This window comes from Panthera tigris, chromosome B3 (genome assembly GCF_018350195.1).
Source record: "Panthera tigris isolate Pti1 chromosome B3, P.tigris_Pti1_mat1.1, whole genome shotgun sequence".
Lineage (NCBI taxonomy): Eukaryota > Metazoa > Chordata > Mammalia > Carnivora > Felidae > Panthera > Panthera tigris.
In genome coordinates, this window is record NC_056665.1 from 44,241,235 (window position 1) to 44,256,567 (window position 15,333).

General features: G+C 41.6%; 1 protein-coding gene across 3 annotated transcripts in view; it reads left to right on the forward strand.

Annotated features, from left to right (window-relative positions):
• Nucleotides 1-15,333, forward strand: part of RORA (RAR related orphan receptor A) — a 712,209-nt gene that overhangs the window by 685,937 nt on the left and 10,939 nt on the right. For all 3 annotated transcript variants that reach the window (XM_042988728.1, XM_042988729.1, XM_042988730.1), the window contains 3 exons: nt 4,468-4,609; nt 8,324-8,719; nt 14,113-14,234. In XM_042988728.1, coding sequence (XP_042844662.1) covers nt 4,468-4,609; nt 8,324-8,719; nt 14,113-14,234 — 660 coding nt within the window. The remainder of the gene's footprint in view (nt 1-4,467; nt 4,610-8,323; nt 8,720-14,112; nt 14,235-15,333) is intronic.

The window sequence follows — 15,333 nt, forward strand, 5'->3', positions numbered from 1 at the left end:
GCTTGGAAGCCAGACATTAGTTCCAGCCTCGGTGCCATTGCTCAAAGCACATGTGGAATGCTTCATGGATTTTCCTTGCGATTTATGGCATAATTACTCACACATCTTTAATGGTACATGTCTTTAATGATTCAGTGTCCTTGAAGTAAGTTTGCTGTTATTTGTTGTTTTGTTTTCCAAGTAAGCCGAAGTAATGTAGGCCTAAATAAGGTGAATAAAAGGAGACGTGATCCTCTGGTCAGAAATGAGGGGAAATTGTGAGATCATGGGACTGGTTTTCTCATCTGACTCTAACCCACATCAGGAGGTGACTGTGGAAGAGATATCTGTAAAATGTCTGGGCAGTGCCCTTTCAGTCTGCTAAAGGGGCTAACCTGAAGGAAAACAGCAATTTCAGAGTAGATCAGTCTTGCTGCTTTATTCATATCTGTTTCTTTGCCTAATTTAATGGTTGCCCTCTATGAGAACAAGCAAGTGGGAATCCTTTTGACATGCAAGGGAAGCAGAAAAATAAAAAAGAATGAAAGTGTGAGTTCTGGAATTAAGCCACATGCATTCATCCCCTGCCTTTACCCCATGATAAAGGTGGACCTCTGAGCAAGTCATTGTACCTAAAACCAAGGAAATGATGATGCCTTCCTCATACTGCCCTTGTTATAATTAAATGATGTCATCCACGTAAAGCACAGGGTGCCTAGCACATAATCACTGTTTCAACAATACCTTCGATTTGTTTTAATCAGGTAGGTAAGACACACAGATGCAAAAATGTCATGAAGGGTAAAGATTTTATACTCACAGGTCCCTAGGAAAAAGAGGTGCAGCATGGCATGCAGGGGGGACCACAGTGGGAAGGACCAGGATCAGTCAGGGGTAGAGGGAGCAAGGGGAAAATGTGGGCAAGAGCCTTGTTGTGATTTCCCCTAGAAAGGAATGGGCAGGGCTGGATAAGCAGGTTTAAGATTGGCTAGTTTTCATAATTTTAGCCAGCTCTGGCTGCCCTAGTTGTCTGGTACCTGGTCCTGGGGTCAGGGCACTAGTGGCCCAGAGTGTGAGAGCATTATAGAGGAGGTGTTTGGGTATACGGGCTCTGGATTGGTTGGTTTGCCTATGAAGAGTGTGTTCCCAGGCAAGTTGGTTGAGATGTCTAAGAATTAGCTAGCCCTGGGAAATGTAATCTCTCCTTGGGTCAGAAGGCCCCAAGATGTCAAAGCATAAAAAGTATGGAATAAAAACATATGGTTAATACAAGTACTCATTAAAGTTTTTCAGTCATCATCATCATCATCATCATCACTATCACCATCCTCTCTCAGTGTTCTCTGGTAGCAGAGCAAATTGATGGCTTCTATGCAAGCATTCTGGAACTTACTAGTGATGGTTGATACTAATTTGGATTTAGTAAGTGCAAACTGAAAAGTGGCATCCTTTTTTGTTAATGACCCGAACATTATTCGAGAGCTGTATCTAGTTCTGAATTTCATTTTTTTGAAGAAAGTGGAGAAACCTGAGAGAATTCTGAGAAGAAATACTTCAGGTGGAAGAGAAAGGTGACAGATGCTGTGATTTGGTTTACAGGCACGGCATTGGGAGGTAGGGTGGCCATCCACAAGGACTGCTTCCATTCACATAAAAAGGAGATCACTCAGACATTTCTCCATATTCGATGGTCGTGGAACAAAATGGAGCGGGTTAACTGTGAAGCAACAAAATCCAGCTTCGACTACAGGAAAAGCAAGTGATTCCTGATCCTAGGCACCTGTGGTGACAGCAAACGTGGGTTGGTCTGAGCGGTAGTAGTCTCAAGAAAGAAATAGACACCTTTCAGCTTTGACAGAGATTATGCATCTCAGACAAATTGAATACCTAGCCAGGTGACCTCTTGGTATCTCTTTCTAAGGCTTATCTGCCTCTGTTACCATTTATATTTTCCTGAATTCTCTCCATTAAGTCCCAAAGAAAGCTTTACTTCTCACTTCCTTTTCACAGAAGAAAACACACACACACACACACACACACACACACACACACCAAATGAAAAAGCCCACAGCTTTTTTTGAGAAAAGAGAGATTGCTTCACAGAAGAGGCCAGACTCAAAATAAGGGAGATTTAAAGCATATCAGACAGACAGTCTGAGACCCGGGATCCCCAGCCTTGCCCATGTTTAGGTTAGTGAGTGGTTTGGCAGAGAGCCAAGGGCAGGTGACAGGTCAGTGCCCTTTCCCCTCCCATCCCAGGTTGACTTCCAAAACGAAGAGGGGGGAACTAAGGTCATATCCATCATACCTATTGACTTAATCCATAGTCACCCACCTGTCACAAAAGAAAGCACATGTACTAGATTGCACTTCCCAAGTAGTTCATATACATTTCCACCTACATATTGTACAAAATTCAGAAAGTGCAGATAAACAGAAAGATGTTTATTTTTATCATCTTTTCGAGTCAGTATTTGTGTCTCTGAAATTCCATTTTTAATGGTTTTTGAATGTATGGATATCCAGTTATTTTCCAATTCACTAATGTAAGATATTTAGCATCTTTCTAAATTATTTTGATAGAACAGATACTGTGTATGATAAACATCCTTGTAGATAAGTCTTTGTACCATTCTTAATATTCCTTTAAAGTATATTCGCTAAAAGATAATTACTGGGGCGCCTGGGTGGCTCAGTCGGTTAAGCGGCCGACTTCGGCTCAGGTCATGATCTCGCAGTCCGTGAGCTCGAGCCCCGCGTCGGGCTCTGTGCTGACAGCTCAGAACCTGGAGCCTGTTTCAGATTCTGTGTCTCCCTCTCTCTGATCCTCCTCTGTTATGCTCTGTCTCTCCCTGTCTCAAAAATAAATAAAACGTTAAAAAAATTTTTTTAAATATATTCGCTAAAAGATAATTACTAATTTAACAAATAGACGTGTTTTTAAGGATTTTGATACAACTGCCAAATTGACCTCCAGAAAAATCTTTTGATGGGATAGTACATTTGTCAGTTTGTCCACTACTCTGTCAGTTTTTCGGGATTTTACCTCTCCCCTCTTCACTTGTGTCCCCTTTATTGAGGTCATGTATCTTTAACATTAAGGATTTGAGGATAATCTCTTTTGTACCCTTCATGGCTCTACATCATAGAAATGACTCTGGTTACCTTCCTTTTCTTCACTACCTCCCTAACTTGTGAAACCACTAAGAGATAAGTCAACAAGAAAAAGACAACCAACGGCCCCATATGTTTAGAAATCAAGAAATATGCTTCTAAATATTATATTAAAGAAGAAATCTATTGGAAAATTAGAGCATGTTTTCAAGTGAATGGTAATAAAAATGCTACATAGCAAAACTTGTGGGTTGCTTCTAAAACATAACAAAGGGGCGCCTGGGTGGCTCAGTCGGTTAAGCATCCGACTTCAGCTCAGGTAACGATCTCACGGTCCGTGAGTTCGAGCCCCTCGTCGGGCTCTGGGCTGATGGCTCAGAGCCTGGAGCCTGCTTCGGATTCTGTGTCTCCCTCTCTCTCTGCCCCTCCCCCATTCATGCTCTGTCTCTCTCTGTCTCAAAAATAAATAAACGTTAAAAAAAATTAAAAATTAAAAAAAATAAAACATAACAAAAAGGAAAATGTGCAGCTTTAGGAAAATGATAAACACTGAAAATTAATGACATAGTGAGGATCCAGCTAAAAAAATTAGCAAAAATGAATGAATGAATGAATGAATGAATGAAATCCTTGAGATCAGTACTTCCTTTGGCATCTTTGAATACCCTCTCATTTCCGAAAATGGTGCTTAACAAATAAGTGGAGCTTGATGAACATCAGATTGGATTTGCTAAATTAAGGCGATAACCCTGAACACGTGGTATTTCCAAACTGTCAGAGGTTGAGGAGTATTCCCATTCTGATTGATCTACCAAGGTCATCCATCCAAATGTCATTTAAGTTCTTGAGGCAGTAGCTTCTGTCTTAGGAAATGCAAGATGCCTGGTGTGGTGGAGTTAAGTGGGCTAGTAGAGATTACCCACGGTAGCAGAATTACAGCCACCATGAGTTACACTGAGGCAACATTTTCCATATCTCTGGACATCCCAGAGAAGTGTTTTGTGTTTATTCCACTAAAAATATTTTGGAGATAAAGGTTAAAGATAAGTGACTTTGTACGGATCCATCAAGCACATGGTTTGTTTGTCAGAAGCTGAGAACAGTGTCTAATCCTATGCCTTTCAAATAGGCAACCATCTGTTGGAGTTAAAGAAAGTTTCGCATGTGTAAGGGACGGAGGATTAAGCTCTGGGGATCAGTTTTACCCAAGCAAAAGAAGTGACTTTAATTTCATTAATGGTCTTCTGGATCATTCTGCTACAACTTTAATTCTCCATTAAACATTAATGCTGCTCAGCGCTTAGTATACTGCCTTTAGTATCATACGGCTCAAACTGACACTAACCTGTTTTATATTTTATAACTGAATCACAGGGCTTTTTCAGGAGAAGTCAGCAAAGCAATGCCACCTACTCCTGTCCTCGTCAGAAGAACTGTTTGATTGATCGAACCAGTAGAAACCGCTGCCAACACTGTCGATTGCAGAAATGCCTTGCCGTAGGGATGTCTCGAGATGGTGAGCCCTCATAATTTGAGTTGTAGAGTGGCATGGGCTTGTGAAAGTGCCTTCTGAGACCTGGACCCAGATCTGCCAAAAGATGTCCCCTCTGTCCCTCCCCCTCCCCTACACCACCCCACCTTCTCCGGTGGCTTTTTGAGTTCCACAAGAGTTACTTCCCCCTCTGTAATCCATTGGAGTCAACTGGGGGTGGGAGCGGCATGGAAGAGAAGCAGGTGTGGTCAGAACACCTTCAGATTTTTTACATTTAAGGCATTACAGGTTGATGAATTGATTGAGGGTAAATGTCATCTGAGGACCTAAATAAATATAGCTCTTATAGGCACTTTCCCCAGTAAGAAATATAAGCCAGAGCTAATCATCACGTGCTTGACACTAGTAAGCTTATTGGCAGTTGGAATGAATTAGCTTTTATGTTAACTGGGTGTTTTGAATCACATACCAAAGTCATATATTTGAGTTTAAAATTTTTTTATTACTTTTTTTTAATTCCAGTGTAGTTAACATCCAGTGCTAGGTTAGTTTCAGGTGTACAATATAGTGATTCAACATTTCCATACAACACCTCGTGTTCATCATGACAAGTGCACTCCTAAATACTCATTGTCTATTTAACCTGTCCGTCTTCCCTCCTACCCTCCAATAGGCTTTAAGAGTACCTCCAGTTAAAGTTATTATTTCTTTTTTCAACCAGAGCATTTTTTACTAAAAGCATACTTTAGGATACATGGTTCTAAGAGATAAATGTAAAACATTCCATCCATGAAAAATAGAATACACATTTTCTTTAAGTTTTTTCAAGAATCCCCTGGATAAGTCACATAAAAAGAGACATAACAAATATTATAAATTTAAGAAGACTGAAATCATACCAAGTATATTTTCCGACCACAATGGTACAAAACTAAAGATCAATAATAAAACAAAGCCGGAGAATCTACTATGTAAATATTCAGTATTTAATATATAAATATTAAACACCACACTACTGCACAAGCAGTGGGCCAAATAAGAAATCAAACAGCAAATCAAAATATATCTCAAAACAAAAGAAAAAGTCATATATTTGTACCTAGAGAATGCGTGAAAATAGTACAAAGCATGGCTCAATGACAAAAAAATTTTTTTCCTTAAAAGAAAGTATGTTAAAAAATAGAGGCCATCATTCAATTGTAAAACATTTCAAGATCTTTCTGTAAAACTGTCTTATGTACGTGGAGTAATCAACCCCAGATTTCAAGACAGTTATTCTTAAACGGGGAAACTGGGCAGAAAGTATAATGGATACTTTTATGAGTATACAGGCTGGCTGGCTCTCTTAAGAGATCCCTTGAAGGAAACATCTCTTTCAGTGGAATTTCAGCGTGTGGAAAATATTTCAGAACGCTGGGCAGGCATGCTGAAAGCCTGTCTTTCCCCCTAATTAGATGTTCTTGGGGCCCATAGGCCTGCCCAGGCACAAGTTGTGATGTCCTTCAGTAGTGGTGCACAGGATGGCACCTGTGTAGGAACAAAAATGTGTGGGAACAAAAAATAGAAAGTTTGGGGCATGAAAAGATGCAAGTCACAGAATTTATGTTCTCAGAAATTCCTGTGATTGGCAGCTCTGCAGATCTCATCTTCCGATGGCACTAAACCGACAAAGTTAGGCATTTCTCTTGTGAACTTGTTGGCTAAGATCACAGGTTGTGTGCATACCTGTGGTTATCCGTCCCACTGGGTATTCTATTATGTTGGGGCTTATACAATGACAGGCCTGAAACCTAGAGCTCAGAACAGCTTGATCGCTGCCTAACCAGCCCCACCCAAGTTTGTTACCTGAGTCGTGGAAACTGGAAATTGACCGGGATCCCACTCCCTTGTTTCCTATGTGAAAAGGAACAGCATGTCTTCCTTGGCAGAAAATGAATCTCCCAGCTGGTCTGGGTGGTGGCCCTGGATCCCAATTTCACTTCCATCTATTTTGTCTCCTGCCCCGAAACTCCTAGTATTATAATGATAGTCAAATGGGTGCATTCATCCACCTAATCGGGTATTAATGTAACCATAATCAATTAGTAGATCTTAGTCCCTCCAGCAGAGGATTTATCTGCATACACAGAATCAGACTGACAATGGATAAAGAAGATGTGGTTTATATATACAATGGAATACTACTTGGCAATGAGAAAGAATAAAATCCTGCCATGTGGAGCACCGTGGATGGAACTGGAGGGTATGATGCTAAGTGAAATAAGTTCGTCATAGAAAAGACAAATATCATATGTTTCCACTCATATGTGGAATTTGAGAAACTTAACAGAAGACCATGGGGGAATGGAAAGGGAAAAAGATAGTTTCAAACAGAGAGGGGGGCAAACCATTAGAGACTCTTAAATACAGAGAACAAACTGAGGGTCAATGGGGGGAAAGACGAGAGGGGAGTGGAAAATGGATGATGGGCCTTGAGGAGGGCACGTGTTGGGATGAGTACGAGGTGTTGTATGTAAGCAGTGAATCATGGGAATCTACTGCCAAAACCAAGGGCACAGTGTATACACTGTATGTTAGCCAAGTTGACAATAAATTATATTTAAAAAAAAAAAAAGAATCAGGCTGACAAATAAATGGGTTACTGGGAGAGTTCAGACCAGGAAATCGTAGGGTTCCTTTTATCAATTATCTGGTGTTTTAAGAGAGATCATTTGGGATTCTGAATGAACTGGATAGTTACTACACGCATTGTTCTACTTTAAATATGGGGACACATTGGTGCCTAGGTGGCTCAGTTGGTCTCAGGTCACGATCTCAGAGTTCACAAGTTTGAGCCCCACTTCGGGCTCTGTGCTGGCAGCTTGGAGCCCGGAGCCTGCTTCAGATTCTGTGTCTCCCTCTCTCTCTGCCCCTCCCCTGCTCACACTCTGACTCTGTCTCTCTGTCTCTCAAAAATAAATGAACATAAAAACTTTTTTTAAATATGGGGACACATGGCAAGGAGAAATTTGCAAGCACAAATTTTCCCAACAGGGATCTTACGCATTGTTTGCCCTTCCCAAAATTCCAGTACTCTTTCTACTGGAGGCTAAACAGCAGAAAGTCACTTAAAGGTGGGCCCAAGGGTTTCACAAGGGTCACCATGACCCAGAAGGATGAGGGGGGCTTCTTAGGTCACATAGACTCAGAGATATAATTCAGGGAATTGCAAAGGCCTCATCCAGTCTGTTTAGGTCTCTCAGCAAAGCCCCAGTGTCGGGCCATTGGATTGGGAAGGAGCAAATGAATGAATGCGTGAAATGAATGAAAGTTGAAGTTTGGCTGCTTGTGCCTCGTTGTACCTCTATGAGTCTGCATCCCTGTACACTGGTCTGAACCCTGGGAAGAGAAAGAGGTGGTCTAGGCAGGCTGCATGGGTGGAGAATGAACAAGCCCATTAAGTCACCTGTCAGTGATTCCCACTGGGCGTAGGGTTATGTGACAGCAGGAAAACATACGTGGTCATTGCCCTTCCGCCAGTCCTAGGTCTGTTTCTGAAACTTTGCTCCTCTGGGATGTGGAGCCGGCAAGCTTGTGTGGGGTGGGACTGCTTTCACCCCTGGATCATGTCCTCATTCTGTGGTTATGTGGTTTTTGATTGAGATTGTCTGAGACTTAAAAGGAACCCCTGAAGCATGCTGGAGAGAATAATAAAGAAGAACATATTGTATATGGTGCGGTTTGGCTTTTTTCTTCCAGCTGTAAAATTTGGCCGAATGTCCAAAAAGCAGAGAGACAGCTTGTACGCAGAAGTACAGAAACACCGGATGCAGCAGCAGCAGCGAGACCACCAACAGCAGCCCGGAGAGGCTGAGCCGCTGACTCCAACCTACAACATCTCGGCCAACGGGCTGACAGAGCTTCACGAGGACCTCAGCAACTACATTGACGGGCACACCCCTGAGGGGAGCAAGGCAGACTCTGCTGTCAGCAGCTTCTACCTGGACATACAGCCTTCCCCAGACCAGTCAGGTCTTGATATCAACGGAATCAAGCCAGAACCAATATGTGACTACACACCAGCATCAGGCTTCTTTCCCTACTGTTCTTTCACCAATGGAGAGACTTCCCCAACTGTGTCCATGGCGGAACTAGGTAATGGCCTCCATGTTTCCGTTGTGATGTATTATTCATTCCCTTCCAGATAAATGGGATATGTTGGACTTTCCCGTAATAAGTTATGGTACTTAAATGGCACTAAAAGAGAAATTCGCCTTTACCATATGGGCCACTTCAGATTTTCACGCTGCCCCTTTGCTTTTGACTATGCCCTATTTCCCATCGCATATCAAAGAAACGCACTGACCTGTCAGTATCAGAGAGGGAACAGCATCTCGGTTCAGAGATTTAAAGCGGTCTTTAAATTCCACAGAGGCTATAAACTCAGGAAACAGCCCCATTAATTTTGTTCATTATTTTCTTTAGTTCTATTCCAGGTATTTCTTTATACCTGGAGTCATAAAAATGGCAGCCCACACCCTGAACCTGGTCCATACGCATGTTTTTTTGACCCTGAACCCGGTCCATACACATGCAGAGTTGTAAGATTTGTGAATCGGTTGCTAAAATTTTAAACCTAGACAATTCTGCCTAGAAGTTCACATTTTCAGCTTCTTGTGAGAGGAAAAAAATGATCTGATTACACTGGACCAGTATCGCTGAATGACAATAAGCAGCTGGCCCCAGATAGGCCCTAACACCTTTGCGTGTTTTCCCATTTTATATCACTGCCCAGCTCCTGTTGGCATCTAGGTTTTGCAACCCTGGTGTATTCCATAAATGTTAAAGGGAAATTGGCGTTTTATTTGCCAAAATGGTTTGGTGATGATATTGGTGACAACACTGGTATATTTCATAGAAGAAGACTCACCATGCAAAACAAAACAAAATTTGTCGTTTCCTAATTCCTGTGAGACGTTGTTGCTTTTTGGGAAATGTGACCTAGCCATATTGATAACACAGACAGTGGAAGACTTGCCATTTCAAGGAAGTTGTGTTAACAACCCTCGTTATAATATGTGATCGATTTTTAGGTACAACACTGTTATTAGAGAAACTTTGATTAGAAACTTTGCAGTTCTAGAATTTGATGTGCTCCTCCCTGCGATTCTTCACACAAGGTTGCAGTCCTTTGGGATATTTCAATTAGTTGCTGTGGAGGTGACTAAGTTAACACGAGGAGAGAATGGAGACTTCAGATGGAAAAGAACCAGCAGGTTCTGACTTGAGCACAGACATTCTTAGTTCACAGAAATAACGGTTGTGTTCTTTAGATGGTTTCTCCACCTCTGTACCCCATAAAACATTTTAAGTGAAATTTATATTTCCAGTAAAATCTTTCTCCAAATAGAACAAATTGAATGTTCTTTACGGTTTTTACACAAGCACCTCTTTATGGGTCTAAATTTAAATCCTCAAGAGCAGGGACATTTTAAGCTCGGTCTTTAACCACTGAACAGCATTAAAGGTGTATCACAGCTCTTTTGATTAACAGAGGAACCTCTGAACTAGAAGCCAAGCTGAGCAGAGGTAGGTTTGATATTTTTTTCTTGAACTAGAACAAAAACCTTCCGTTTTTGTCGTGAAATCTTGGCTGGCCGAGACTTAAGCAGGACTGTAATGAAAGTGAAATTTTCAGAAATGAATACGCATTTGATTGAAAGCTGACATGATATCATGAAAACTGACCTGGCTCACTTTCGGTGTGCTCCCACCTTATCATAAATACATTTGAATCTGGCCTGTTTGCTTGTCAAATAGTCAACTCTGGAATAAATCCATAGGGCTTAGCCAAAGCATTGCCCTTAAATATGGCCCTGGGGCTAAATGTGCACTAATACCTAAGTGGGGCCACAAATGGCCAAGCCGTTTCTCCCTGACCCCACACGTCCATGTCCTCTTCCACAGTTGTCACCTCCCTCTGCCGTCTGGGAGCCCTGTAGCCTCTTATGTTCTCCATGCTCTCCTAAATTAGGGCTTTTTCACATGTACTGTGGCCCTTTCCAGAATGACTCAAATTAGCTTATCACTAGGGTTAGTCCCAAACCTAAAACTAAACAAGAATTTGTCTGAAAAGAATATAATTGGGTTATAATTTTCTTCCCCATTTACATGTACAAAATAGTTTGAGGAGCTAAGGGTAGCATAGAAGTGGCCAAAGACTTTGCAGCTCCTTCTTCATAGCTACCTGGGGTTCCCTGATAATTCCTCTGGGGCCTTAAGTCCTGCTGTCTTTTTTTTTCATTCCAGTATAGTTAACATACAACGTTATATTTGTTTCAGCTGTACAATATAGTGATTCCTGTCTTACTATCTTAACTAACATTCCTGACTTGATTGTAGGCGAAATTTTGTCATCAGATTTTAAACAGACGAAACCAACTCTACAGTTGGAGAATAAATTGTAAATTGACATATCTTAACCTCAGTTCTATCTTTCAACAATAGTATCTACAATCCATGACTTTCAGTGGAAATACATCTGCATTCCTGGCTAGGAAATTTCGCCCTTGATGTACAGTTAGTACCTGAATTATACATTGCAGATAAACAACCTACGTTCATTTAAAAAAAAAAAAAAAAAAAGCTAGCTGCACGTGTCACTATAATTGATAACTAAAGCCTCATATGGTTTATGGTCCTAGCTTTGCTGTAGGTTGTACAACCCATTTTAAGTCCTATAACCTCTGCAAGCTGCAGTTTCCCTGCCTGCAGAATAGAAAGATTAAGAGCACAGACTCTGGTGCCAGATTGTGTGTGTTTGAATCGCTCGCCACTTGCCAGCTGTGATGCCTTGGAAAAGCCACTTCACTTTTGATTTCATCATCAGTAAGAGGGCAATAATACTAGCACCTGCTTCCTAGGGTTGTTATGAAGATTAAGAAAATGTGTATATTCAGAATATATGTGTCTATATATATGGGTCTAGCACATAGAGCTATATAAACATTAACTGTTATCCTTACTAATGGTGTCATTATCTATAAACTGAGGAGAAGGTGGACCAGGCAATGTCCAGAGTTCCTTCCCGCTATGAAAATCTGTGACTGAGAAGTCAGGATTTTCTGTCTGAAGTACCTAGACCTTAGCTGTGTTGAGGAAACCATTGTGGTTGAGAAGGTGAACGGATTTGCCCATCACGAAGTGGGTTGTCTGCTGAACTCACACCAGAAACCAGGTCTCCTAACCCTTCCAGAGTGTTTCTCTAAGAGACCACACTAACTTAACTTTTACTCAGTCTGACCATATTGTCCTTTGCTGAAATGGAGATTTAAAAATAGTAGTGTCTGAAATCTTACACTTGCCAAATCAACTGTGAATTGTAAGCAAAGGCAGTTGGTGAGAATGCAGGCACTGCCCTCTACTGGCTCGATGTGTACATTACGCCATTCCTTGTCAGCTCAGATAGGCAGGGAGGGGTGGGAACAATTTTGGGGATGAAGTGAAACAAGATGCTGACCATATTAACTGGAAAAGAAGCATGATCTGCAAGGGAATACTTTGAGTCTCTTCCCGTTATTTACCTCATAGGGTCTTCTGGCTTCCCTGCAAACACTTTATTTTTTTTCATATCTGCAAAAATCATTGGACTATTTGCACAATTATTTTCTTGTTTCTGGCTCCTCATTGTTTTTGTCTTTACTCCCCTCTTCTCTCCATAAGCTTCACTGATTCTATGACACATCATTTATCGGCTTCTCCCTCTTTTGGTCAGTGTCTCTCTGTCTCTTCACTTCAGTTTTTTTCTTTGTTTGTTTTGTTTTCATGATATTCATTTATGTTGTGTTTGTGTCTGTGTGGTTGCCAAATACAACTGTTAAGATTTATTGTGTTTCAGTCTCTAAGGAGATTCTGGTTTCAAGCTTCACTTAGGTGAACCCACTCTGTTTTCACACAAACAAGTCTGATTCTGTCTAATGAAAGCAGTAACAAATTTCCAAACAGACACTCTTACTGGGATTGCCAAGGTTTCACTCAGCACCATTTTTTTAAAGGGCTTTCCTGTTACATAATCAAGACCGTGGAAGGGGATCGCTTTTGGGTATGGTTTCATATTCATGGAATCTTGTCTGTTCTTTTAAAATACTTTCATCGTCCTTCTCTTCCATAACATTTATTACCAACCTACTGCACGCTCTTAGTCCCTCACTGTGGACTGCAGCAGCCTTCTGATGACGCCCCGGCCTCCAGCCTGTGCTCCAATCCACCAGTCACAAAACTGCTTGTTCTGTTTCCCCAGATACAGTGCTCAGTGTGTCTGCTCCACCTTGAGAATTCTGCGGACTCCTTCTGTGAAGCAGGTCCAACCCCACATTCCTAATATTCAAGCTTCTCCAGAATTTGGACTCTTACATACTCGTGTTTCTGTTTTGATACTATCACTTTAGCCCATCTGCCTGTCCCCTGCACATGCCATCATTTGTTCCTTCATCTGTCATTCCCTTGAATGCGAAACCGGCCCACCTCTTCGCACCACTGACCTCTGCCTGCCAAATCCTCCCTCCTCATCCTTCAGGGTCCACGTCACATGCTCCTCTCCTGCCAAGAACCATTCTCTAATTCCCCTCACGTTTCCCGTCCATGACAGTGCTTGTGATCTTTTTGTCTCTTCTGATATAATTCAACTTGATGCTGAATTGCCTAATGTCTTGACTTGTCCTTTTAGCGTGTGCATACATGTTCACCAGATTATAAGTTCCTAGAGAAATTTCTCTGGCATATATTTCTTTTAATATCTTCAGACTGCCTATATTCCAGTATAATAAGAACAAATGTTTATGTAGCACCATAGTAGGTGGCCCTCTCTGTTTTAAGTGCTCAACTCATTTAATTCTTACAAGCTCTTTGAAATAGGTACTGTTTTTGCAAATGAGAAGACCGAAGCACAAAGACATTGAGTAACTTACCCAAGGTCATACAGCTAGTGAATGCAAGAGCTGAGTTTCAAACGCAGGCAGTCTGGTGCCAGAGTCCATCTCTTAACCACCACGTTATGTGTAACGGCATAGTGGCCCTCGGTAATGCTTGTTGTGCTAGTTGCTGGAAAAATAAAAGAAAGAAATCGTTGTTTTCACACAAACATCCCATTTCCCAATTTTTCAAGAGAAATCCTCCCGAGGTCAATGTATACAGCAGATGTGTCTTCATAAAAATGCCAAGAAGAGGCTGTGTCAGTCATTTCCTACTCTTGTCCGGGTCAATAATTGTTCACTCCCAAACAGTGTAAGGCCGCAGAAGAAGGTCAAGGTCGGGAGGGTCTTTGAAGTCCCCAAGACTTATTGCTACATATTGGCTTTGCCTGTCCTTCATCTTCATGCTCGAAAATACAGAATAGTTCCAAATTGCTCATTTAAATATGTAAAGATAATGAAAACTGGTTCAACATGTTGCTTTGTACGTATTACTTTTTAAACCACATAAGTACAGAAAACCCTGCTTATCCAAAGAAGAACTTGGCTTTTCATGTTTGTGATCTGTTTTCTCCTTAGAACACCTTGCACAGAATATATCTAAATCACATCTGGAAACTTGCCAATACTTGAGAGAAGAGCTCCAGCAGATAACGTGGCAGACTTTTCTGCAGGAGGAGATAGAGAGCTACCAAAACAAGGTATACTCTGAAGAATTTTACCCAGGATTGAGGCAACGGTGGGAAGGGTGTTTATGCTGGAGATCTGATCAAGAACACAAACAGACTAGACAATGAATGTATTTCATCAGATATCAGATGTCTGTTTAAAAATCTGTCTCCTAGAGGGGCGCCTGGGTGTCTCAGTCGGTTAAGCATCCGACTTCGGCTCAAGTCATGATCTCACCATCCCTGAGTTCGAGCCCTGCGTCAGGCTCTGTGCTGCCAGCTCAGCTTTGGATTCTGTGTCTCCCTCTCTCCCCGCCCCTCCCTCTCTCACACTCTGTCTCTCTCTCACTCTCAAAAATAAATAAACATTTAAAAAAAATTTTTTTAATCTTTCTCCTAGAGATGATGATCTACTTGGGGCTTTGTCTTACTGAGATGCCAGTGTGTGAAATTTCTGCAATAACAAACCGATTTTGTTGTGCTATGACTTGACACATATCTCCTATCATATGTCCATGGGAGCTGGAGGAAGCAGTGTCCAAAAGCCCAAATGAATTGAGATTTGTCCTGATATCACAGTGGAAGATTTCAAGCTCTGGAAGCTGATAGAAAATAATCTCAGCCTCGTGTTTCCAGAGCACTAGAGAGTGTGTACAAAACAAGGTTTGGAAGCTATTGCCATAACTCCAGTGAACCTAGCAACGTGAGGCTGACAGCACTGCTTCTAGCCTTTTTCTTTACACACTCTGATCAACAAGCCCCCAGAATGGAAGGGCAGGGCTGGAGAAAGGGAAGTTTCAGTTATCCATTCTGGCGTGGGAAAGGGAAATGCTGTGGTTTTTCCTAATAATTATAGAAAGGTAGGGCTAGGAATGATGATAGAGATTATCCAGGCTAATCCTCCCCTGCATTTTACAAATGAGGAAACTAACAACCCTTGGCATATGGTGGGGGATTGAGAATATCAGGACTAGACCCTGACTCCTGGTTTCTAATGCAGTGTTTCCTTCACCCCCATCATATTGGTGGAAACAGTCTTAAACTAAGGTGGGGGGAACACATGAGCAGTGTAACAGATCCAGGGTATAGATACCCTGTAACTAAAGAGTGGGTATGTAAAAGCAGGTAAACA